This window comes from Protopterus annectens, chromosome 1.part0 (assembly GCF_019279795.1).
Source record: "Protopterus annectens isolate FY-2018-M chromosome 1.part0, PAN1.0, whole genome shotgun sequence".
Taxonomy (NCBI): domain Eukaryota; kingdom Metazoa; phylum Chordata; order Ceratodontiformes; family Protopteridae; genus Protopterus; species Protopterus annectens.
This window is the reverse complement of record NC_056725.1, coordinates 700,308,734-700,328,880: the sequence shown is the minus strand read 5'-3', so window position 1 is coordinate 700,328,880 and position 20,147 is coordinate 700,308,734. Positions and strand designations below refer to the sequence as shown.

The window sequence follows — 20,147 nt, the reverse complement described above, 5'->3', positions numbered from 1 at the left end:
CTTCTTCTAATCTTGTCCACATTACTGGACTTTACAATGTTACAAGGGAAGAGGTGTGCATTCCTAGATGTTTATGTTTGCTAATGAAAATAAATGAACTACCCAAGATCCTGGCTTAACTTTTACACAGTCATTAAGTTAACAGAAAACCGAGTGTCATTGGAAAGAAAATGGAAATGCTATCCTGTTAAGATTAAAGCTGAAAGTGCTGCTGAAAACTGGAAATCCTAAACTGTTAAGTTTAAAGTTGAAAGAGTTAAAAATTCTAACACCACCTACTACATACACAGTTAACTTGATTATTTCATAGAATGACAACAGTCACATTGGCAAAGGCTGGTAACTTTTGAGACATATGACATGAATGCTACAAATCAAAAAGTCTTCTACAGGAATAAAGATTTTAATGAAGATCAGCAATGCATTTTCTCAATGTGTACTATATTCATACAAACTGAGTACCATTTATAAACATCTTACAAATAATGAATTTTCACATACTGCTAAATGAAAGATATACCTAATAAATAAAGCATCAATTTTTATGTTTTAGTCAAACTCAAGCATACATCTTTAAATATCAGAAATATAAACAAAGTTTAAGTGTTTTACCACTGAGAGACATATTTTAAAATAAGTTACTGTTACCTTTAACAGAAATTCAGATGCCAACAGTGACAAAGTCTGTTAATATTTATTAGACAAGTGGATGATTCCTCCTAATATAAAATCATCCCCAAATCTACAAGATTCTTCTCAATGCCCTATATTTTATACAATTTATCACTTGACCAGAAGTGACTAGAACAGCCGATTCCTTACTTTAGATCCCATAACCAGTGTAACAAAAAAAAAAGATCAATGTTTTGCATAATTCGCTGCACAATTATAGCACTAATCTAATCCAGTGCCAGTCTAAATAAATTTAAAAAGTAAATATATGCAGCATATTCACACCTGCCATGTTTGCATCCACTGACTCTTTACACAAATGATGGCTTTCAGCCTTTGCATCTTCTATTTCTGGAAGGAAGCAAGATTTCAAGCTTGCCTTTAAATTTTGTGTGTCGCCTATGTAGACCACATTTTTATTTACATCCCTTACATCTATCAAATAAAATCATACCTTTACAATCTGTTGCAGACATAGCCCTACAAATCTGTGGTCAGAAATCCTAAAAAAGATTACAAATAGGAAATATTTGTAGAAATATAGTATTTTATAAAGCACATTTATATTTTAAACACATACAACTTCCTGAGCCAGTCCCTGCTATAAGTTCTTTAGAAAATAATTACGTGTGAGAAAGTGCTCTTCAAATTAATGACACATCCTGCGTCATTTATTTCTATCTAAGACGACAAAAATCAATCTGATCACTACCCAGCACTGAAAGTGATGGGCAAAACAGCCATGCTGTCACTATATAAAACTGTTTACTGTATGATACAAAAATAACATATAACTGGCCTTACATTAATGGGTTTTCAGTTTTGGTACAGCTTGTTTTTCACAACACTAATATTGCAGCGTAGAGTATCACATCTGAGTGTCATTAATTGTACTGTTACGCACATGCCATTACACTGGGGCATTTTCACAAAAGATGAAGCATCAAAGCATAGTTAAGAAGAACTGTTCGGTTCACAAGACTGTAAAGTAGCTTGAACATGTCATCTCTACAGCATCTTTTCTACCGAGAACATAATATTGTACCTTTACACAAGAGATGAGTGCATATGAGCTAGAAGTAATCTCAGACAACAATGCAGTGTCTGATGGTTAAAACTCTACTATAAAACACAATAAATAAGTAAAATAATTAACCCCTTGTCTTTTATCAAATATTTCTTGAAACAAAATTCACATACTTTTACTGGTCCAGCTACAGTGCAAAATTTAACCTGAATGAATCATCAGTTTGTCATTACTCTAAAATTAATAAATGGTGCAGATGTTACTCGAAAATGGAAGGAGGCCACTCTATCTTTCAGCTCTGCTGAAATACTAAATAAAACCGGGTGCAGTACCAAAATCTTGATCCCTTCTTAAGCATCTGTACTCCAAGGCTCAGCATCTGCAGTTATCTCCTTCTAGTAGTCTTAACTACATAGTACCATGAGAATGCTTTTGCTCTGACAGCACCACACAAATAAACATCTGCAGCCAACTGGTTCAAATACACAGTACATACATTTCCAGTACCAAATTAGACAGAAGCTGTAACAGTTCCACCCTAAAAAAGTTACTTTTTCTCAACAGTATTAGAGAATAGTTGTGCAAATTTCCTCAGCTGTTCTGTGGCACACTGAGACTCTTCCTGAAGAAGCTGGTTGTTTTGCCTGAGGCTTGCTACTTCAAACTGGAGAGCAACTTTGTCTTGTTTCTCCTAAGGAAAAAGATGCATAATATTACTGATCAGACTGACATGGTTTTCCTTCAATATTACCTACAATCTTTCTCCACAAAAATCGAATAACTGAGTTCTTTAGTTTAGACACAAAACACTGCATAACTTCTTGTTAAATTATGTCAACTTTACCACCAATATTCTTCAGACAAATGTTTGGATCAAGCATTAATCTACTGTAAGTATTCTTTACAAGGATAACCATTTAAATATTCATCTTAATTTAAAAGGATAACCATTTTGTTCAGTATTTACTGTATTAAGATACTTGCACAAAATAATTTTATGTTCCCACTGAAAACGCTTCATATATGCATTATCATTATCACTGCATATTCAAGACCAGTTTAGTCAGTCAAGTAAGATAGTAGAAAATAAAGCTAGTAGATGGACTACTAAAACAGATTTCTCAAGCAGTTATATTTTGAGCCACGTGTCACACAAATGCATACAATAAAATGTCAATGAACGGATGGACATATAATTTATCATCATAATAGGAAAGGAGTCTTTCCCGTCTTGTTAATTCTTTCCTGTTAAAGAACCCAAAAGGCTTCAATATCAAGTAAATATATTACAATGTCAAACAACTATGCAAAAACAATCCCTGATGACAACAGTGCTCATAAGGAGAACAAAAGGAAGGTGAGCATGCATGATTAAATATTTTCAAAGATACAGTCTTACTTTATGTAAATATCCTGCCATCTATTTTAAGAACAAATACTGGCAGCTACCAATTCCTGGGTCAAAGCAATGCTTAATAAAATAAAATGGAAGAAATTAGCCAGGGAAACCACAACATACAGTTTAGAGATTTTCAAAGGGCCAAGTACAATCAGTTATTTTACACAAAATCTGTCTGTTTAGTCATTTTTTAGCTGCTAACCAGATAAACTCACAAGGGCTGACTACCTCTTTTCAGGGGCAACCCTACAGCACTGCCTGGTTAAGTGACTTAATAAGGTAGGAAAATGGACCTTGAATAACTCAAACCTGGGATTACAAGACGATTGTTAACTTGTAGTCTTAATCCTACATACTACCTGTCAAACTATTCTTTACATAGAAGTACTAGATCCCTAAGGGACAGTGTGCCAGCTCAAGATTCTCTAGCAGTGCAAAATGACCCACTGAAAGGTCATTTGGATGTCAACCACTGTCTCTGAGGAAATGAAAGGAAATGTCATTTCAGAACATCAGGAAGGAAGTCTATTCTTCCTAGAGCAAAGTACCTAACAACAAATAACATCTATAACACCAACACTGGTCCAGAGTTAAATCCTGTAGGTTAGCCAAGAAGACCATCACAAAGTTTATCCACATCACCAACTATTGAAGTGAGATTAATAATGTCCTTGAGAGAGTAGATTTGCATCACATATCCCAGGTGAAAATTTGGAATCACCCATCCAGTGTTCCAGACTGGTTTTAAAGGCTGTTAAGAAAATACGCTGCTTAATATGCAAGAACTCGTATTCCACAAAAATGAAATATGCTGTATTAGGTTCCTGTCAAGCCATCCGGCAATGTTGTGGTTTAGGTCCTTAGAGTAGGTGTCTGCTTTACCACTGGTTTTATTTAAGTGAATGAGTTCAAAGAGTACTGGATCATTCACAGCATGGAATGCTAAGCCGAGATCATCTCTTAGCAATGTATACTACCCTAAAAGAAAGAAGAATGCTGCGGCTGCTCAACAAGTAGAAGTTCAAGCCCAGCTTTAGTACAACAGTTGGCTTCCAGTAATTTAGAGGAAATAAGCCAAATGTGCTCTGAGGTGATTAAAATAAATGAAACATTGAAGGAGTACATCAAGTCAAGTAACAAATGGCTGGAAAATGGAAGAAGCTTTAAACAGTTATTCAGATGAAATGATAAAAACTCCAAAAATCAGAGGGTGAAATGAAGAAAAGGTTGGCTGGGTATAAGACTGCTCAAGAACATCTGTTTCAAAAAATGATGGAGTAACAGGACAGAGCATGCAGAGAAAAACGTCAGTCTCTAGAAAGCTTTGAGAATCTTCCTATATGTTAGTAATACTGCAGCACTGATTACGGAAGGGAAAAATACAGTTTTGTAAGAACTTACCATAACAGTAGATCACCATTGCAGTATTAGCACCCACCCTCCTTTTCCTCTTTTTTCTTTCCTTATTTTGGACATGGTGGGTGTCACATTCCTTTCCTCAGTTCCAGCTGCCATCTATTTTCTTAACTCTCTTGATACTTTTTCTGCTATACCAGAGAAACTGAAAGGAACATACTGTATTATTTCATGAAAGCACAAATAAGTAATAGGATTAGTGTTCTACAGCATGATTTGTTAATTGAAAGGGTACATCATGTGTATGCTCCAACACTGACCACAAGGAAGCAGCCAGGACCTGTATTAGTACAGATGCAATCATACCTGCAGAATGAGTTGATCTTGACAAAACTATGGCAGAATGGCAAGATATTAAAAATTGGAGTCAGTAGAGTGTTTGTGGAAAATGATTATTCAATTTACACCTGGCAGAAGAGAAGTAAATGTAACTCAGAAATCAGGGAATGTTGAGAGGCAGGTATGGGAGTCAAGCTGCTGTATCCAGCTATCTTCAGAATATTTTTTCCTGGATCAAAGTCATTTTTTTTTTGCTGCAAAACAGGCTAAGGACTCTTGTTTCTCATTCTTCTGATGATGAGGCTCACAGACAGATCCTGCCATTGAAACATTTTCCAGTGCTCCAAAAGAAAATGCTTCAGGGAGAGAAAAAAGCACAGGAGTTTTCTAGAAGAATCTGGAGTACCTTGATTTTGTGCCATAGTCTGGAGATGGAGTCGAGCAGGAAGAAGACCAACAACACTGTAATTAGTGAATAAATGTAAGACTATAAAGCATCAATCACATTTGTGAAATATGGCTTTACAAGAAAAATAGGATGAGAATGACTGGATTTTTGTTGACTTTGTTAAACTTAGGGAGGGACTGACAAGCATACAACCCACTTCATGTCACTAATGTTTGGAAGGGCACTAAAAGGTAAAAAAAAAAGATAAAGTAACTTTAAGGAAATAATTTTTTTATCTTAACAGTATTTGTATAAAACATTTCATGATATAAATTGCATGTTATACAGTAAAGCATTCTCAGTGAGTATTGTATAGGATAAAGATAATAAAGTAAACAAGTACTTTTTTCTTTTGTAGTTTTAAGGAGTGTAGGCATAACAATGTAAATTGAGGAGAAAGACTGGACAAAAGCATGTTTAAGTTAATAGGCTGAAACTGTGGGCTGAGGTGGGGTAGTGGGTGTAAAATACACTTATTTTATATATATATATATATATATATATATATATATATATATATATATATATATATATATGTGTGTGTGTGTGTGTGTGTGTGCATGTAGAGTTGAATTTGTTTTTAAATGAGAGAACACAAATTAATGCATAGTTTTCCTTTCACAAAAAATGTTCAGTGTCGGTTGAGAAGTAGTCTTTTCTTCTGTTTCAATGGAAATAAGGTGACTAAAGGTGAAGGCAGTAAATCGAGAAGTCTGGACACTGTTTACTGGGAGAAACATAAAATTAAAAGGTACAAGGACAGGCAGCTCAGTAAAAAATAAAGTTTGAAATTATTGGAAGTGAATAAGAGACGGCAGCTTTTCTGATAACGAAAGATGTTCATGCATTTACTAGAATAATGTATAATTTAGTTTTATTTAAACACAGCCAGTGCACTTTTTCTTGAAGCTAAAAGTTCATATTCTCTGAAAGCATATAAGCTGTTTTTCACAACCAGGAGAGGAATAAAAATAAGACAAGAAGAAACAGCAATTAGAAAGTAGGAGCACAGGCTGTAATGTGAGCTTTAGGATGGCTAAACTTCATTTTATGTTAATGAATGCCTCTTGGTACAGCTGTCGATTTGAGAATTTTGTTTCTATTAGGAGGGTTAAACTTCATTATTTGAAGATGTACACAGTTTTGTGCACTTGTTTTGAGTTAACAGGTTACGGAGATGTTTTGGCACGGGTTGTATGAGGATTTTTACTGAAACAAAAAGTCTTGTAATATGTGACAGGTTCAAATGGAGATGACAAGAAACAACTGTATAAAGGATCAATATGACAAACATTAGTGGGTGAATGTAATACAAAAGCTGAAAATAGACATTTAAAAAGTCATCTATAATAGGTGGCAATAATAACTTCTTATCATAAAGTTACATGTATTATTCTGGAATGTTAATGGCCTCACAGGTACTGACAAAAAAAGTAAGAATGTTGAATTATATTATGAAATGTAGACTGTAAATAGCAGTGCTACAGGAGACAGATTTTCAAAGAAGTGAACATGTGAAGTTGGTAATAAAAGGATTTCAGGATGGATATTCAGCAGAATATTAAGGACAAACGAAAAGAGGAGTGTTTATACTTAATGTTAGAGAAGCACCAACAGTGATAGGAGAGGAAAATATAGTAATGGCACATTTGTGGTAGTAAGGGGCTACTGGCAAGGGAGAAGGATTATGCTGGCATGTATTTATATTCCACCTAAAACTGCTATTATGGAGCTGTAGACAATTTTGGGAGAAATAATCAACTTTCAGCAGTGAATATTACTTATGGATGGGGAATGGAACTAGATTTGCAACAGTGAGAATGTATGTGGGAGACCTAGAAGGGAAAATAAAACAAAAGAGTGTAGTTTTCTGAGGAAATTTATGAAATCATTTGGTATAGAAGATGACAATTCATTAAGAGGAACTGGAAGAGACTTTACATATTAGTCCCTAACTGGGCTAGACTACACAGAAATTATTTCATACGAACATGTGGATTTAATTAAAGCTTTGATACATATCCAATAACTATTTCAGCTCATGTCCCAATAACAAGATAAAAATGCAGGGTAATGAAATAGTAATGAGATACTGGTGCTTCCCCATATACCTGTTAAAAATGAGGAATTTCAGGAATGAACAGTGGAAATTATTACCAATACAAGAGTTATTAGGCAAGACAGAAATTTCTTTAAAAGTTCCAGCTAGTGAGTGGGAGTTTAAAAATAGGGTAGAAATAAGAGAAAAAGAGATATAGATAAGAAGTAACAAGAATTATTTAGAGGGGCTGACAAAGGTTAAAGTATTGCCAAATAAGGGGTATTTCACACAACAAGAAGAGGTGCAAATGCAGAGTGCTAATGAGAAAATAAGGGAGTATTTCGATAATATACACAAGTTTTGAACAAATGCTGTTAAGCAACCCTTTTTTGACAACTCCACAGCACAAAAAATGTTTACTACAACAACTTACACAGCAGAAAGTAGAAAGGGTTGTTGCCAAACGTAGGGAGCCTTTTAACAAGAAAAATAACCAAAGATCCTGTAGAAATATTCAATATATTTGGCAAATTTTATGAAAATTTGTATAAAGCAGAGGAATGTGGAAAATCAAGAAAAAGCACAAATGGTAATATTTATGAAAGACTTAGATTAGATAAAGACAAAAATTAGAGGTAAATGAGGCTCAACAATTAACAGTTAAGAAAGATGGAGCTAAAATAAAAATGGTGGCATATAATCAAACTGCGGGAAAATAGATGGCAAGTATTTCTATGGAAGTTTGGAAGCTAGGAGGGAAGAAAGTGATAAAGATCTGGAATGTTTTGTTTAACAGTATTTTAAAAGGAGAGGAAGTACCAACACACTGGAAGAAAGCTGTGGAGGCTGTAATACCTAAAGAAGATAAAGACCCATCATGCCCAGCTTCATATTGGCCCATTTCAATTTTAAATCATTATTACAAAATGTTTATGTCCACAATAGTTAAAAGAATGGCAACAGTGCTGCCAAAATTAACAAATATGGATCAACATTTAAAAATATTAACAGAACAACAATGATCCAGAGGGAAACAGAATGTAAAAAAACACTGCTGTTGATGGTAGGTCTTGATACAGAGAAAGCATTCAACAGAGTAAGCTGGGATTTTATGATTAAGGCAACAGAAGCATTTGCATTGCCTGATACATTAATAAGGTTAATTAGGAGAATGCATGAGGGATCACAGGCAAAAAATGTAAGTGGGAGTGTTCCTCTCTGAAAAATAGCGAACAGAGTAACCAGACAGGGATGTCCTCCTTCCCCTTTGTTGTTTACTTTATATTTAGAGACAATGACAGGGACTCAGAAATTCAAGGATATAATTTTATTTATTTATTTATTTACATTTGCTAACCGGGAAAATCCAACTGGATTCATATCTATTTTCAGTGGAGGCCTGGGGAGAAAAGCTCCAGAAATACAAGAAAAATTTAACAAATATAGTTAAAAATATAATACCAACAGTTCAGATAACAATTAATACAAAGAAAGACTGCAGGAGATAATAAGCTGAGAGAAAATTAGGGAGTAAGGTTGGGTAGTAAGGTGTACCTTATAATAACTGAGTAGAAATGCCAGAAGAAACGAGGAAGAGAAAAATATAAAGCAATGAGCATAACAGAGAAGCAGCCTGAGGAGGGAGATTAACCTGGGCTAGAGCAGGAACATATCCAGTGGTTGGTGAAATAATTTTTTGCTGCAATCCTAAATTTTGTTAGAGAGGGTTCGAGGGTTAAGTCAGGAGGAAGTGAGTTCCAATGTTTTGCTATGTAATTGGAGAATACTAAGTCACCAGTGTGATTGCAGGATTTAGAGGTTTTTACCATTAAATTATCAATAGATCTCAGTGGTCTGGTACTGATGTAAGGGGTAATTAAGGGTTGTATACCCAGAACTCTGTCTGGTTGGTTAAGTATTCTATGGGCCATTGTAAGCTGATTGTAGAGTAGTAGGTTGGGGAACTCAAGCCATTTTAGTAGTTTTAGATTTTGACAGGGATGTGTGCGATAGGTAGCCCCTGTAGCGAATCTGGCGATATGGTTGTAGCAGACAATTTATTTAGTTCGGTTTTAGAAAGGTTAGTGAGAATGGGGTAGGCATACAGGAGAGTGGAAAGTAGGTGGGTGCGTGCTATGTTGGTTCTGGTCAAAGGGTTTAAGAAGGCTTTGTTTCTGTATAATGAGCCCAGTTTTTATTGTTTTTTTAATTATTTCGTTAACATGAAGGTCAAATTTCAGACTATTGTCAATTAGTACACCAAGTAGCTTGGTGTGGCTATCAGGGGATATTATGGTATCATTGTCAGATGTGATTCTGAAGGTGACCTGAGGGGAGCGATGGATTGGGGAGAACAGCAATAACTTGGTTTTGTTAGCATTTAGTAGTAGATGTCTGCTAGAGAACCAGCTTTCGACTAAGTTAAATGTTTTCTGGATCTGGAACTGGAGTTCTGGGAGGGAGTTGGCTGAGCAAAGTAGAGATGTCTGCATACTGTATACAGCTAGCTTCAGGGGTGGCTTACTGTAGATCATTAGCAAAGATTGAGAATAGTAGAGGACCTAATATGGAGCCTTGTGGAACTCCTAATGAAACAGGTAGAAGGGTGGAGAGTCTACCTTGCCAGATCACTGCCTGATTTCTACACTGAAGGTAATGTTGAAACCAGTTGATAGTATGATTATGTAAGGAAAGTTTATGAAGAGAGAGTATTAGCTTGTTATGACTGACCATATCAAAAGCTTTAGAAAGGTCTAAAAAGACAGCCGATGAGATTTTCCCTTTGTTCTTATTCTGGTTGATGGTGTCTGTGAATGACAGCAATGCTGTTATGGTGCTATGACATGGTCTAAAGCTATGTTGCGAGTTTGTGAGAATTTGTTCTGGATTAGGTAGTGCATAAGCTGGCTATGAATACACTTTTCCATGGCTTTGGCTAATGGTGACAGGATGGCTCTGGGCTTATTAGTTGAATAACTCTAAAGAGTTTCCACCTTTATGCAGAGGTATGACATGTGATACCTTCCAGATGCTGGGAATGGTGGCTTCAGTGATTGCTCTACTTATTAGGCTCGAAATAGGGATATCAATGACATCAGCTGCAATTTTTAAGTATTCATCTGGGAGCCGGTCAGCAGCAAGGGTTGTTGATTTAATTTTAGTCAAGAGTTTTCTAATGTAACTAGTGAGGACAGGTTGTAAGCTAAAGGTCTTCTCGTCATTGGTGACATTTAGTTCCAGACCATCAGTAGAGCTGTCTGTTTGCTATTTGGCTAGGGTGAGTATGGTATCAGTAAAGAAGTTATTGAAAGTATCTGGTAGACTGACAGTGCTAGTCCTGGCCGGAGAAGAGGGGGTTGGTGTGGTAACATTGCCAGGCCTTAATATGTTATTTATACCTGCCAAAAACTTTTGTGGTTGATTTTGATTCTTAGTTAGTAGGTTATGGAAGTAATCTCTTTTGTCTTTTAGACTAGCTCTTTATGTGTCATTCCTAAGTTGCCTGTAGTAGAGGTGGTCAGATACAGATTTGGTGGTTCTGCATTTGGACCAGGTTGAGTTTCTTTCAGAAATCTTTATTTTGGTACTTTTAGTAAGCCAAGGTGCTGTTTTAGGTTTAGCTCTGGAAGTACGTGGGGGTGCATGAGAGTCTAGGATAGAGAGAAAGGTGGAATTAAAGTAGTGGACAAATTCATCTAAAGGCAAATGGTGGAGTATGGTCCAGTTACAGTGAATTAGATCAGATTGGAAGGTGTAGGGATTGAAATTATTTTTATTCCTGATTGTCTGATAAATAATTAAGATGGCAACCACGAAAAGCTGGCTTTATTTGCAGACAATATTATTTTGTACCTGATAAAAACAGAAAAGACCATCTCAATGTTGTGGAACATTCAGAGACAGTTTCAAGTTTTTTTTTTTTTTCTCAAGAATGTAAAATTGAAGGATATAGCTATAAACTATTTACCCACACGTGAATTGGTTCAGCAATACCCATATTTATAGGGACATGATAAAAATGAAGTATTTAGGGGTATGGGTTATAAAGCACTCTGTTACAGCAGCTAAGGATATGTGGGAAGAAGTGAATAAAAGATAATGAAAAAAATATAGAAACGTGAAGTTGTTATTTGTGGATATAGACAGCAACTGCCTTAATATTGCTACACACTCAAGTGTGCTGGCTTGCACTGCATTTAAAATATTTTTAATGCTGTTTTAACTGGTTTTGCCGCCAAAAAAAAAAAGTTCTAAGCTTGTTTCCTGCCTTTCCTGTTACTACAGTAGTCCAGATACATATTTGCTGTAACCAGGACTATTTTGTAAGTTTCCAAGTTCCCCAGATCTTTTTGTGTTAGAGGGAAGCCTTCCAGCTTATCAGTGGGAGTGATAAAAAATAGGTAGCCTATCTACCACAAGAGGAGTGGTTTCTGGGTCTGAAATTGTAGTTTACTGGCCGTTTGGGCAGTTTTTCTATTTATTTATTCATTTTACATTTGTTGACCTGGATAGTCCGACTGGATACATGTCCATTTTCAGCAGAGGCCCGGGGAGAAAAGCTCCAATCATATAGATAATAATATACACAATAAAAGTAAAGCTTGGTTTACAAAGTATAACAGATAACACACACATTAAAAGAGTAGTAAGGTAAGATTTACAGACTGTCATAATTAAAAGGGCATTAGAGAAAGTCAGTGTTATGTACAGTACTATTTGTATACAATAATAAAGAGAAAGAAAAAAATTAAAATATTCAGGAGCAGGAAAAATACAAAAGGCAGAGCACGTGCAAGAGCTTAGTTGAGTAAGGATGATATAGTCTGAGGGCATTAAAGTGGAATAATCCAAAGTCCTACCTGACATGGTATCTAATGTGTGGTAGGATATACATGTAGAAAGTAGTAAGATGTAATAGGGGTATGGGTATGGGTAAGGGAGTAGGGTGGGATGTGAAACATAGAAGGGACATTGAGTCATGAGTTACACACTCACCCCTAGAGAGAGAGGGGTAGAGGTTGTGTAATGTGTGGATATTAAACTGGGTAGTTGGGGAGTTAGTCAGGGTTGGAACAGGGACATAGCCAGTGTATTGTAAAATACTGTTTGAGACTTTTTTTAATCGAGTTAGAGAGGGTACTAGAGTGAGGTCAGCTGGAAGTGAGTTCCAGGCTTTGGCAACAAAGTTGGAAAACAGGGAGTTTCCACCTGAGTTACTTTTGTATGTTTGAACCAGCAGTTTGTTAGATGAATGAAGTGGCCTAGAATTACTATAGGAATTGATAAGGTTTTTTAGTCCAAGGGTGTTTTCAGGTCCGTTGAGAACCTTGTGAGCTACTATGAGTTAATTGCACTGAAGTAAGGTGGGTAATTCTAACCACCCTAGTAGTTTAAGGTTATGGCAGTGATGTGTCTGATTTGTAGAGCTGGTGTCAAATGTGGTTGTAACAGCTTGAGAGTTTGCTAAGTTCATATTTTTTCAAGTTAATTAGTATAGGGGAGGCATATTTAAGAGTAGAGAGAAGGTGAGTGTGGGCAATGGCAGTCCTAGCTAATGGAGTTAGGAAAGGTTTATTTTTATATAGTGAGCCAAGTTTTTTATTAATAGTTTTGATAGTTTGATTGACATGCACATCAAATTTGAAGTTATCTACTATTACCCCTAAGAGTTTTGTATGAGCACCAGGGGAAATAATGGTACCATTGTTAGATGCTATAGTAAAGGAGAGTGGAGTAGGACTATGAGTGGGGGAGAAGAGTGGTAGCTTGGTTTTGTTAGGATTCAAAATCAGACAATTAAAGAGCCAGTTTTTGTCTGTGTTGAATGTTTTCTGGGATAAGGTCAGTAGGTCTATCGGGGAGGAAGCTGAACAGATCAAAGTAGAGTCGTCAGCTTATTGGATACAAGTTGCATCTGGGATGACAGTATAAAGGTCATTAATAAAGACTGAAAATAGAAGGGGACCTAGAACAGACCCTTGGGGAACTCCAAGGGTGAGAGGTAGTAAGGTGGATAGTTTATCCTGCCATAGGAAAGCCTGTTGTCTACCACTCTGACAGGAAAGGAACCATAGAATAGGATTGTTATCCAAGGATATGGTTTTCAGGGTATGGATGCGTAGTTGGTGGTTAACCATATCAAAGGCTTTGGATAGTTCGAGAAAGACGGCTGAGGATATCTTGTTGTTATTTTTGTTATGGTTTATGGCATTTGAGAAAGAGAGGAGGGCAGAGGTGGTACTGTGATATGGCCTAAAGGCATGCCAAGTGTTAGCCAACAGATTGTTCTGAATAAGACAGTGCAAGAGTTGTTTATGAATGCACTTCTCCATTATTTTGGTCACAGGTGACAGAATGGCTATGGGTCTATAGTTTGACAGTTCTGTGGAGCTACCACCTTTATGAGGTGGGATAACATGGGATGTTTTCCAGATGGAGGGGATGGAGTTTTCTATTATGGTACAATTGACCAAGATGGAGATGGGGAATACTATGGTGTCTGCAGCCTTTTGTAGGTATTCTGCGAGGAAGTGGTCTGCAGATAGGGTAGTTGGTTTTAATTTGTTAATTAGGGATCTAATAAGTGAGGTTGAGACTGGTTGGAAGCTAAAGGAGAGTTGGGTAGCAAGAGTAGTTATGATGTAATTAGAGCCTACTTGGTTAACTGGCGAGGAAGGGTCTGGACAGTCTCAGTGAAAAAGGTATTAGAGGTATTAGCTATGTCTTCCAAGGATTTTTGGGTAGAAGTGAAGGGGGTAGGAGTGGTTGTTTGACCTGGATGAAGAAGTCTGTTTAAACCTGCCCGGAACTTTTGAGGTTTGTTTTGGTGTTTTTGTTGAAGATTATAGTAGTAGTTTTTTTGTCTAGCAGGATGGATTTTTTTTTTGTGTTATTCCTAAGCTGATGATATCTCAGTTGGTCTAGAGGGGCTTGCCAAATGGCCCCGGCTTTATTTCTAAGCTTGATTTTTAATTTGGTATCTTCTGTAAGCCATGGTGCAATTTTTGTTTTAGTTCTAATAGTGCGTGCAGGAGCATGAAAATCAAGGATGATAAGGAATTTACTATTAAAGTACACAACAGCTTCATCAAGTGCCAGTTGTTTTAGGATTGACCAGTTACATAGTTTAAGTTCATTTTGGAAATTGACAGAGTTGACGTTCTTATTTTTTCTGATTGTTTTATATGTTGGCTGGTAGGTGTTATCAGCTTTGTGCTTAATAATGTACGTTAGTGAGTGATCGCTTAGATCATCAGGGAATGTCCCAGACTTGTACATATGGGGATAACTATTGATAAGTATCCAGTCTAGGATACTTTCTTTGTTAGAGGGTTTACTGATTCTAGTAGGGGAGGATATTATTTGTGTGAACCCATATAGATTTATGTGAGTGGTAGGGGTTTTAGAGGAGCAGGTGTTCCAATCTATATTAAAGTCCTCAGGAACAATGGTTTCTTGAGGGCAGGTATTAGATAACCAGTGGAGAATATCTTCTAGGGTGTTTGTATTATTGCCTGGGATGTATACACAGACAATATTTATACTTTTGTTGCTATTAATTTGTAGTTTGGTGATAAGAATTTCTACATTATTAAATAGGGGTGGTTGTAGGGAATCTCTAGTAATATTTAATGTAGCTACCCCACCTCTCTTCCTCATAGTGCAGTCTAATCTAAATATATTGTACCCAGATGGTAGTACCTCATTATCTGCAGTTGTAGGTTTTAGCCAAGTTTCTGTAAGACATAATATGTCAGGGGTATGAACTGCTAAGAGGGCATGCAGGTTGTAGACTTTAATATTTATGCTTCTGATATTTAAGTGAAGGGCCAGTAGTGAACTAGGTGGCCTGCTAACAGGTTGTTTGGTAATACGATTGGTAAACTGGGAGCTAATGTCACCAGGTGAAGATGGACTGGGGTTTGGGTGAATATAACCATCCATTAGTTTGTGGCGTAGACTTACTATGAGCTTTAGAAATTTACTTATTAGTTTTTGATAATGTTTAATTCTGGAATTGAATGGGATGGGCAGGTTATAGGGGGTGAGGAATTAGTTGCGAGGGGAACTGTTAAATGATCAACTGTATTTGAGGATGCTGGGGAGGTGGTTTGACATTTTGGATAATGGAATCCTAGGTAGTACTGGTTTTCACAGGTGGTGAGGAGGTAGAAAACAAACATCAGAGACAGTAGAGAAAATAATGGTATTTTTTTGGTGATGATGCAAATAGATGGAACATTTTAGAGCTAGTAATTTTGAGCAGGATATTACTGGAGAGAGGGAAGACTGGATTACCAACAGTGAGAACTCATGTGATGTGTGAGTTGATAGTTGGATGGATAACAAAGAGGGCGTGGCTATAGTAGTATAAATTTAGCAGTGCAGGGGGGCTGGTGGGAATAGAGGCAGGACGGAGCGGGGTTAAACCAGACCACAAGATTCTAAGAGTGAATGCAACGTAAGTACTTTACATGTAAAAAATACTTATTTGTATCCACCAGGCTTTTACTTTAGCTTTAATCTGCTGTTAACTTAAATTATAGGCCAATTATTGAATAGTAGTGTTTAACTTGAAGGAATTAAGTGGCAAGCTAACCGTGCTATACACCCAGTGTGGTTGAATTTAACAAGCACACATAATAAGTTAGAGATAATAACCTTGGCAATAACAAAATATTGAGGATGAAGGGAACAGCTTTGGTTATCCGTTTAAACCGCAGTGAGGGCGGTGTTCATCTAGCGTAGCAAGCCTTTCAGTGTAGGAGCAGTAAAAACAAAACGGGGACAGTACCTGATAAAGGATACAGTAGTTAGTACAAATGCCCACTGCAAAGAACTTCTACCAAACCTTAAAAAAACATTGTGCAGTCACTATCGATTACTAGGTATCGCTGTTACACGCATCCAAATAGACTCAGCAGTTTATCCAGCAAAAATACAGTTGGAATCTACCATTCGTTAGTATAACAGCATGTATGGTATGGCATATAACGTTGTTAGCACACATGTAGTAGTACTATGCAAACTCACATTGCCTGATAATGGAAACTATACAATTTCAGCAAAAAAAAAAAAAAAAAGAAGTCATATCAAACACTATGTTCTAATGACTGAAAGCAGTGCACGGAAAGCCTTAGCTTTCTACAATGCTATCTACATGTATTAGAAACTTTTCTATACTTAGTTCTACTATATTCTTAAGCAAAACCTCAATCCAGACAGTTTCAACAACACTCTCACTAGCAAACAGCAGTCGCAAGTGTTTTACACAAAGATATTAAGCTTATTAGCAGTAATTACATACCGCGCTGAAAAGGCAGCCAACTGGGTCCAGGAGCACTGGGATATTTGAAAATGGCAGTTTCTGTAGGGGGATTAGTAACCTCGCTTCTGTAGCTAGGAAGGGGGAGGAGATCAAACAGCTGAAACCAGACTACAAGATTCTAAGAGCCAGTGAATGCAAGTAAGTACTTTAGATGTAAAAAAAATACTTATGTGTATCCACCAGGCTTTTACTTTAGCTTTGATCTGCTGATAACTTAAATTATAGGCCAATTTTTGAAGAATAGTGTTTAACTTGAAGGAATTAAGTGGCAAGCTAACCATGCCATAGAACCAGTGCGGCTGAATTTAACTAGCATACACAGTAAGTAAGTTAGAGACAATAACCTTGGCAATAACAAAATATTGAGAGTGAGAGGTACTGTTTTGGTTATCCATTTAAACCGCAGTTAGGGTTGTGTTCTTCTAGCGTAGCAAGCCTTTCAGGGAGGGAGCAGTAAAAAGAAAACGGGGACAGTACCTTGGCAATAACAAAATATTAAGGATGAACGCAACAGTTTTGGTTATCCGTTTAAACCGCAGTGAGGGTGTTCTTCTAGCGTACCAAGCCTTTCATGTTTTTACAGTTATTTCTGTCAACTGCGCAAATGATGCCGTGGGGAGGGCTGAAGCTCCTTGAAGATTGGCGGTGAACAGTGCCCGTTATGGGATTTGACAGGTTAGTTTACTGAGTTGTCGTGTTTCGTGATTGCCTGAGATGGTGAAATATGTGACCAGGTTTGTTCCTTGTTGGGTCATGGGAGAACTCTCGATGTAGTTGTGGATTTGTTGTTATGTGGTCTATTAAATTGTTGACACTTATTTTGGGTGCTTTTCCGTTGCCGGGCAATGATCCAATATACTAGCGAGTGCTTGTGGTGATCACATGGCGGTTGCATGGGGCGGTTGTTTTGAGGGGGAGAGACATTGGCATGCTGCAGAGTTTGTCTGGTTTCTGTGGGAATGTGGACGGTCGAGGAGCGTGCAGCGAGAGTAAGTTAGTAAATCACCCCTTTTATTCATTTTTTGAGAACAATAGTTAGGGAGGATGTCTGATTCGGGGTCTGTGTCCCTCCGTTTTGTTTAGATTGCCCAGATCTCCTGTGGTGGCGGGATGACAGATATACATTGTGTGTTGTGTAGTGGCTTGCTATGAGTGAATGCGGATGTGTGTGCTGCTTACAGGTAGGCTGTTAGTGGTTCTTGGGGTACTCGCTCCTAGAGCTTCTACTGTTTAAACAGCCAATGTCCTGCGTCTTGGAGATGGAAGCTTCAGAGCTAGAAATCCGTTCAAATTGGTGCACATGAGTGCAAAGAAAAGGGTAGCTGGTCACTGTTCTAGTGTTTTATTACTTTATAGTTGTGCAGTTCAACTCTTGTGGGGATGTCCATTCGAAATAGTTGATCTGCTCCTACCTATACCTCTCAACTAACGCAGATTTTGTTTTGGATTTTAGTTAAGCTTCTTAACTTGTCATGATAGTAGTGGCTTAAGATGAATGTCATTCTATATTTGATAGCTATAAACTGGTATCATTCAGAACATGTATGTTAACTCAGTCCCTCATCCTGTCAGGTTAATAAATGAAGTGTCTCATATTATTTTTAAATTTGCACTCAATTTTTTTGTCTATGTTTAAAGCTGCTAATTCCTACTAAGTTATTGTAATGCTGCTAGTTTCTAGCACCCTGCATGCAGCTGATTTCACAACAGATTTTTGTTCTCAATTTACATCAATTATGCACCTCAGTAATGTCTCTATATATAGATTTTATGTCAACAGTTTAGATTCTCTATAGCCAGTACTATTTGCCTAATTTGTAAGTAAGTGAGGATGGTGAGTCTTTAGTGTTGGCTGAGGTTTTATCCAGCATCTTAATGTAGTAGAAAAGAAGTGCGTGTGGTATTCACATCACCAGTAACGATCACAGTTTTTCTTACAATAGACATCCTATGAAACACCAATGCATTTAGTGTAGGAAGTGACGGGAGTTAGTCTAAATTAACTATAGCAGATGATTAATGGGTAAATTAGTATTTTGCTTTTTATTTATTTAAAACTATAGACAAGATTAAATGCATGGTAGGCAGAAATGAACTTGCAAGCACTGATTCTTAGTTTTAATCTGCAAACATATAAGCTATCTGTTTAGTTAAATTTCTGATCCAGATTTCTCTATGGGTTGTGTTTAGCAAACTTGAAATGGGTTTTAAAGAATATTTACATTTTAAATGACAATAAATAATAAAGATATGCATAACAACTCAGTAGAAATATGAAACCCTAGAGAATTTAAATTGCCATAATTCTGGAATAAGACGCTTATACTTTCAATTATAAACAATACTTCATATATTTTTTGATTTGGGTAAATTCATAACACTAGTACTGACTACATGTATTCAATAAAGGCATTTTTTTTGTGTATAGTACAATGGAACTAATACAGAATTTTGATTTGGGATTGACTATGCTGTTAATCACTTCCCAAAAAGAATGTAAGTAATATTATTCATAACTTAGTGAACTAGTACATTACTAGCTTTATTATCCTTGTATTAATGAATACTGATATTGAGGAAATCTGTGGCTGCTGATTTATAATAGTTCTTCAATTGTCCTATTGATAGTTAAAAATAAAACATACTGATATTGAGGAAATCTGTGGCTGCTGATTTATAATAGTTCTTCAATTGTCCTATTGATAGTTAAAAATAAAACTCTTTACGTAGTGGAAATAATGATGCTTTACATCTAGCGTACTTTGTTCTGTTATGCTTATCCACTAAGCAATTTTATAATCTAAACATGCCAGAAATGAAATTGGATAAATATTTGTATTTTAGTAAATCTGATGCTTCTATATCTGGCATGATTCATTGAGTCTACCATGTGTAATTTGATTATATGCTATATTATTTAAATATTAAAAGTTTACAAGTTTAATTCCCACAATATGTTCAAAACTATAGTCTTCTTATAGTATAGTGGACTCAAAAGACATAAGGGATTTTCTTAGTCATCGTTAGATACTTAATTTCAACTCTAGTAAATTAATTTACTTTACTAACTTTGTTAATGGTTAGTATATTATTTAATTTGAAACAGTTAAGGCATTGACAAAGTAGATAATATGGAAAATTTATGTATTTATGCATCTATTTATTTATTACTAAACTATGACTATTTTATTTGGTTACAGTATTTATCATTAAATAGGTTTCATCAATCATTATACCTAGACTTTCTTTCTACTTTGAATATGTTATTACTTAGCATTAATGTTTTTATTATATGAAATCTTCCTCTGTTCTATAACCTTACAATTACTTAAAATTTAATTTGCTCCCATTAATAATTGTTTTGAATAAGCTGCTTCTATTACATCAGTTTCAAATCTATTTCCTTTATGTATTACAAATTTCATCTATTCATTCAATTCTAACAACAAACGTGGATATATAAATTCATTTTAGATCTCCTATTAACTCATACTGGAGCTCAGACATGTTATTGTCATTAATCACTTTTTGTTTGTC

The 20,147-nt window shown here is 36.1% G+C and overlaps 1 protein-coding gene across 3 annotated transcripts in view; it reads right to left on the bottom strand.

Annotated features, from left to right (window-relative positions):
- Window positions 1-387: 387 nt before the first annotated feature.
- SIPA1L3 (signal induced proliferation associated 1 like 3) overlaps window positions 388-20,147 on the bottom strand; it is a 3,185,962-nt gene continuing 3,166,202 nt past the window's right edge. For all 3 annotated transcript variants that reach the window (XM_044062280.1, XM_044062270.1, XM_044062288.1), the window contains exon 21: window positions 388-2,390. In XM_044062280.1, the coding sequence (XP_043918215.1) occupies window positions 2,247-2,390 (144 nt within the window). In that variant the 3' untranslated portion in view covers window positions 388-2,246. The remainder of the gene's footprint in view (window positions 2,391-20,147) is intronic.